This window comes from Mytilus trossulus, chromosome 2 (genome assembly GCF_036588685.1).
Source record: "Mytilus trossulus isolate FHL-02 chromosome 2, PNRI_Mtr1.1.1.hap1, whole genome shotgun sequence".
Classification (NCBI taxonomy): Eukaryota; Metazoa; Mollusca; class Bivalvia; order Mytilida; family Mytilidae; genus Mytilus; species Mytilus trossulus.
Genome location: NC_086374.1, coordinates 1906247 through 1913372, shown reverse-complemented (window position 1 = coordinate 1913372; position 7126 = coordinate 1906247). Strand labels below are relative to the sequence as shown.

At 31.8% G+C, this 7126-nt stretch overlaps 1 protein-coding gene across 1 annotated transcript; it reads left to right on the top strand.

The window, feature by feature from the left end:
- The first annotated feature begins 612 nt into the window (after positions 1-612).
- LOC134704851 (perlucin-like protein) lies at positions 613-5547 on the top strand. The gene is made up of 5 exons (XM_063563634.1): positions 613-731; positions 2433-2518; positions 3423-3504; positions 3977-4188; positions 5402-5547. Exons 1-5 carry the CDS (start codon positions 650-652, stop codon positions 5408-5410), a joined length of 471 nt encoding a protein of 156 aa, XP_063419704.1. The 5' UTR covers positions 613-649; the 3' UTR covers positions 5411-5547.
- The last annotated feature ends 1579 nt before the right edge of the window (positions 5548-7126 follow it).

The window sequence follows — 7126 nt, the reverse complement described above, 5'->3', positions numbered from 1 at the left end:
TTGTTATGTAGGTGAAGGTAAGAATATACCTGAACAATCACGACAATATTGTTATGATAAAAACATTTCCTGGAATTATGTCTTTTAAAAAATAAACGACAGAAAAAAAACAACAAAAAAACCCAAATCAGGGGGATGGTTCCCCTAGAAAAAAAATATATAAAGGAAAAATATTTCAATAAAATCCGATCATATCGTTTCTAGCAACAGAATAAACTGAAAAGGTAAGTTTACTTAATTGATAACTTGGTTTATATAAAAATAATGAAATATAAAAGAAAATTTAAGAACCACTATTACGTCAACTTGTCCTTTGTTCAAAACTGAGGACAATTTGTTTCTCTTCGTAGAATGTTGCAAAATTCATTTACGTTTCACTTTGATTGAGGCATACTCTTCGAGTAACACATTAAGATATGACCTGAAACAACTTATGTTGAGATTTCTGAATTAATCTTTGACAAGGTTAAATGATCGTGTTAGTATCTCGACCTTTCCCTGTTAAAATCTGCCAGCGGACGAACAATATATGCATTACAGAGCATTAACCCAGAATTATATAAATGTCATTCAGACATAAATGAATAATTTTGTTTTAACTTTATCAATAGATTTTAGATAAACCTTGCAAACCTTCTCGAGTAGTAAGATGGGTGCTATAGGAATTCTAACATTAGTTCTGTGTGCAATATTTCCGCAACAACTCACTTCACTGGAATACAAGCTGAAAAGTAAGTAAATAACATTCACATATAATATAGTAATGCTAAAGTATTCAAAAATTTACCTCATCAAAAGACAGTAATTGTATATTATTTTATTGAAAGAATGATCAATATTATGATATTTTGTAAACAAATAATAAAACAACATCATCTTATCATAACAAGGTATTAATCTATCATCATGATTCTTCATGAACGAATAATTTGATTTAGAAAAAAACGCATTTTCCAATTGGCTGACGTTGTTTTGTTTAACAGCTCATAGACATAATTTTGTCATATGACCGTGACGTCATCAACGTTTTTTTTATGATTTACTCCGGTTTAAAATGGAATTACGAATTCAATTATAAGAAATAACCGTAATTTTTTTCTGCTTATTCGAAATAGCATAAAGGATGTGGTGCACACATTAAAGCAACCCGCTACGCGAGTTATTCAGTGTGCACTATACATGGTTGATGTTATATTTTCATATTAAATGTCATATGCGTTTATATTTTTTATGAATAAATGAACTAATTGATAATAATATTTTATAAATAATGTATGAAGTAATCAACCTAAGGGTTTGAGTATGTCTCTTCCATGAAATACTTAAAGGCCATCGTACTGTGTCATATCAAAAGCAACAGCGTATAGTGAGTTCTGACGCCACATACCAAATTTCAATTCTTCGGTTTGAATTCCATTTACAAATAAGGCCAGACTATGACGATTTGAATAAAAATAGGAGACATACGACATTTCCAAGAAGTAGTTTTATGTGTATGATTGATAAATAATATTGACTTGGTATGAAAACTCATCAAAGATATTATCATGTTAGCACGCCATTTCTTCATGAGACTCTTCATTAGAGCTCGACTCTAAACAGTTAAAAGGCCAAATCTAAAACGAAGTTACACAGCATTAACATGGATGATTTCTAAAAATTGCACCATATGCATATATATGAGACAACACATCTAAAGGTAACTAGTATTATAAAGTATTAAACGACATGGGCGACCATTGAAAAGTTTCAGAATAACTGAGATAGATGAAAATGTGAACAATTTAAATCGAAAATATTTGACATATCAAGTAACAAAAAATTGTAGCTATTTGTGTTCCACAGCCATGGATATAGAAAGATTAGTATATATGTTTAAACCGCGCTCTGGGACCTTTACACCCTCGTCGTTTGGAATTAGGTGGAAACATGTATCACTGCCAATCATACCACTGCTTCTTATTTTTATCTGCATACAATGTATTGCAGAATAACGATTTCTCTATAGAGGAGTATGATTTAATAAAACAATAATGATAAAACATAAGTGATCTTATGAGACCGGTGATAATTAAGTATAGAACATTTGAATGTATCACTCTTGTAGCAGATCCGTATGTTTAAAACGTTCACTAGTGTCTATACAAACCATGAGGTACCAATACAGGTTTTCATGGATTTGGATAGCGAACGATATAGGCAGGAGATGTCGACACACTTGGTCTCCCACTTTCGGAGTACATGCTATTACTTCAGATGGGTTTAACATTGGTTTATATGTAGTTAATGGATACATAGATTTGGACATCGTTAACTGCAGATGCCTTAAATGTATGATATAATTCAATTCATTAAATGGACATGTGGTGTTTTTGTATGAACGCTAGATATTTCAGTTTAAAGTTATACGGAATTTTCTTTTTCATATACAGATAAGACATGTGACCCGGCATGGCTCAAGTACAAAGGAAGCTGTTACCTTTTCAGTAATAATGCCAACACTTGGATAAATGCTGAGGTAAATACGTAAAACGCTCACTTCTTTTCATTGGAATAGTGCACATTCTTATTTCAAAAAAGATTCATGATTATAGCAGAACTACATATTTTTATAACTCATCCAACAATAGTGACCATGTGACGTCAATGAACTAACCCGTTAGCTATTTAATTTCCCGAGAAAATTGTCCCTCTGTCCTGCCGTCATTGATTAAAAGTTTTCATATTTTTTTGTCTTTGAAGCCAATTATAACATGACAATATCATTGAAAAAAAAATATCAGACAAGCAATAATACACAAAACACAACACATCTGGTACCGCTAGTGTTATTACTACTACTGGGTCGATGCCTCTGCTGGTTGACTGTTAGTCCCCGAGGGTATCACCAGCCCAGTAGCCAGTACTCCTGTACTGGCATGTACTGGCATGAAAATACGGATTTTTTTGTGTTATTAGATTTGCTGTTATAAAATATAAAAAATGATTATAAATTAAGGAATGTATTTCCCTTATGCAAAGCTCTGATTCCTTTCACGGATTTGGCTATACTTTTTGGAACTTTTGGAATTTACATATTTTGGCAACGCGCATCACTGGAGAGACATGTATAGTCGAAATGCGCATCTGGTACATAAAAATTGGTACCGTTAATGTTATTATATAGAAAACTTAAGACTGAGAAATATTAAACCGAGGGTGATCTTATATGCTCCGAAAGAATAAGCAGATTCTGCTCCACTTGTTTCATCCGTCTTGTTACTCATGATATAACAAATTAAGTCTTATTCGGTAGGTCACCAATAGGAAATAGACGGAGTTAGACTCGTTTGGTGGTATGAGCTCGTTTAAGAACATTACATATATGTTGAATATTTGTGTTTTTCTGTATTCTAAATCTTTATAACGATGTTTTTTTTCAGCGTGAATGTAGACAGGAGTCAAGTAATCTGGTAAAAATTGAAAGCGCCTCAGAAAATAATTGGATAAAACGACAGGCTAGAGGTTTGTAGAGATATTATAAAAAAATGCTGATTTCTGAAGTGTTACACGTGTTACTTTTCTCTGCTTGGTGTTTTTTGCTTCCATTATTCATAGAAAAAACATTCAAGAGAAAGAAATAATAATAATAATAAGACTAAGCTGAATAAGAAACGTACTATTAGCAATTAATATGATACTTCATTTAATTTTTCATTCTTAGTTAGTTGTGTAATAAATGATTATAGAATATATTTCAAAGGAAAAAATGTAATATTTCAATATTGCAAAAAAAAAAAACAGAAAGGAAAATCATTTCTTTCTGACAACCCTCATCGAAATTATGCATACACATATTAGAAATTTTGCAAATAACTGGAATTTGATTTTAGTAACTGCTAAGCTAATCAACTAGCACACACAGGTTAAAATTATCAATGTAAGGCAAGAACTTAACTATGGGAAGAAATAATGATAGCGATGATTTTAATTCCAGTCACAAATAAACAACGATGGATAGGCGCACGTGAGGTTAATGGACAATGGGAATGGGTGTCCGATTTATCTCCACTGACCTTTACTTCATGGGGTGTAAATGAACCAAATAGTGCAAAGGAAAACTGCGCTCATATTAATCAGGTCACTTCATACACCTGGAATGATTCTAAATGTACCAAGCGTTTCAACTTTATTTGTGAAAAACCAGCTGTAAGTTTAAATAGAGAAAATCTAAATAGACTCATTGCATATACACGATTTGTATAAATACATATATATACATGAGTCTTTACATGATATCAATCTCAAGACGTGACATAAAAAAATCAAAGTGTTCATTCTTTTCACGAAAATCAAGCTAGTAAAACTCCTTTGTATACACATTGTACAACGTTAGAGCGAGATATCATCAATTATCTAAAAATTGTAATAATAATCCAAATTTCTATCACAAATCCATTCACAAAAATATCGAACGTATAGTTAAACTAAAACAATGGTTAAGTCCTCGACTCATGACAAAATCATATCATCAACCAACGAAACAAAACGGTTTCAGTTTTACATTCGTGTATCACTATATGTTGTGGATTTTCTCAGCTTTTGCCTCTAAAAATAATTGGTAAAAGTCATTCCTAGTTTAAATAATGATGAAAGATTTTGTGAACACAAATTGATATAATTGTTGGTTTAACAGTCAAACTCATAAATCTAAAACAAACTGACAACGCCATGACTAAAAATTAAAAAGACAAACAGAAAACAATAGTACACATGACACAACATAGAAGACTAAAGAATAAACAACACGAACCCCACCAAAAACTAGGGGTGATCTCAGGTGATCCGGAAGGGTAAGCAGATCCTGCTCCACATGTGGCACCCGTTGTGATGCTTATGTGATTACATATACATATATTTCAGATTACAGTTAATTCAGTTTAATAAAAATTTAGTAGTGACAGCCTCGATAGTGCAATGACTTTAAACTTACCTATTTGTTTAACTATCTAACGATACATGTAGGTACAAACCTTACGCTCCAACGTCCCCTGACAAACATGAACCATGCTGTTTTGATGTACTGTTCGTAAAATAGTTTAAGTGTTCAAGTGTTCATATATCGGCTTTGAAATTTTTATGGTTTTGTTTTTCCTGGTTAGATATAATCCAGAAAAGGTTTCGAGCGCAACAAATGAATAAATTATTATTTATATCAATAAAGTGTCATTTTGAAATTACACGAGTGATCTTAACCAATTTGTTAATGGAATAGTAACTATTCATTGATATTCCCAGATGAAGGAAATTGGTTTGAAATAAATTTGTGAATGATATAGCAAATGTGTGTGGTATTTATTTAATGCTGCCCAAGGTAAGGTTTTGCATTTAAGACAATTATGCTTTATTTGTTCTATTTCAGGGACAGTAACACAATTTTGTATAAAACAACAACTAGTCACTGAAGCAACCTGAAATTTATACTTATGATATTTTTATAGATATTTATTTATATTTTGTATACTGCAAATCATGAATTTACGAAAAATAAAGAAATGTTTTTTTTTACTTTGTTGTATTAAAGTACAGAAATATGGGAATGATTTTTTCAACTAAAATATTTATACTAGAAAATTTGCAATTCCCATTTTTGTTTATGATTTGAAAATGCCCACCGATACTCAAGGAAACTCTCAAAATTTGTCCCAGAGTGGGTAATCACAAAGAACTGATCTGGCCATGGCAGAAGAAGTATAAAACTACCAAAAAGACAAACAACATAATACAAAACAGCTAGCTATAAAACCATATTTTCTTTTTTTAAGTCAGTTGTGTTGAATGCCTATGATGTATAATTTAGGTTGGCTTCTGGAACCCAATAATTGTCACATTAATATGTTAGTATGTGTTCCTCACCCAGTTTTTTAATGGAAAAATCATAAACAACTGTCAAACATGCGGTAGGTTGAGCTAGATTATAACACCAGGTTTAACCCACCAACGTATGTACCAAGTCAGGTGTTAACAGCTGATTTATATTCGTTCCATTGGTTGATATTGTCTAATGTTTGATTTTATGGACTCAACATTTTGAAATTAACTTGGACTTAAGTAATTTTGTTTTATCAATCCTTATTTTGATCATACATTGTTCAAATGCTGTTAAATGGCTATTAAGTTAAGTTATGTTTTTATTTTATTTTATATTTTATTTTTCTGTTGCATTCTTCGACAGACTAAGATTTAGTATTTGTGTCTTTTGGTTAGAAATATTGTTCCTTTTAAGAATAATAAAAACCCTGAATATCTAGCAAAACTGATTTCGGTTCAAAAAAAGAGGGACGAAAGATACCAAAGGGACAGTCAATCTCATAAATCTAAAACAAATTGACAAAGGGTCAGCTAAGGACCAGCTCCGGCTGCGTGATTTTATCGCTTCGTTGAAGCTGTTCCTTCTGCTGTTATCTGCTCAGTGGTCGGGTTTTTGTATCTTTGACATATCCCCTTATTTTTTTTTTCATTTTCATATCATCATCATTATCATTTCAAAAAAGTATTTAGGATCCAAATAAATGAATATCCCTAATGCTACATCTCGAATAACGTTAATCAAAAATTTGTATGATGGTTTTTTTTTTTCGCGGCTTTTACATAAAAGTGAGGTTTTGGAGTGTCAAATATTTGGAACTCTTTGTTTATATCATAATATGATTTATCCAAATGACTACCAAATCATTGTTCTTTAAGCTGTTGGTATCCAGTTAAGGTCATCAAAAGAAAAATATTGTATGTCACTAGTGTCTGAAGATAAGTTGATGGACCAAGATTATTTCAAAGAACATCTCGTCCTTTTTCTAAAAAGTTTCATCGGAAGATACCAAGACCTTGTTGATAAATATCCTTTATCCTTCAACTACACGATGATCTTGAAGTATATATACCCAACTGCGGCCAAGCTTCGCGAAGGGTCGTGCAACATAATCAGACAAACAAACTTTATTTGATTAACTCTCTAAGGAACGATCGTTTTCATTGGTCAATTCAAACCTTCGACCTCACACCTGCAAAAATAGAACACACGTACTTTAACGTTGAATGGCCTGATTAATATTCACGTAGCTGGTCAAGGTCGTCTAAAGCTTCTATC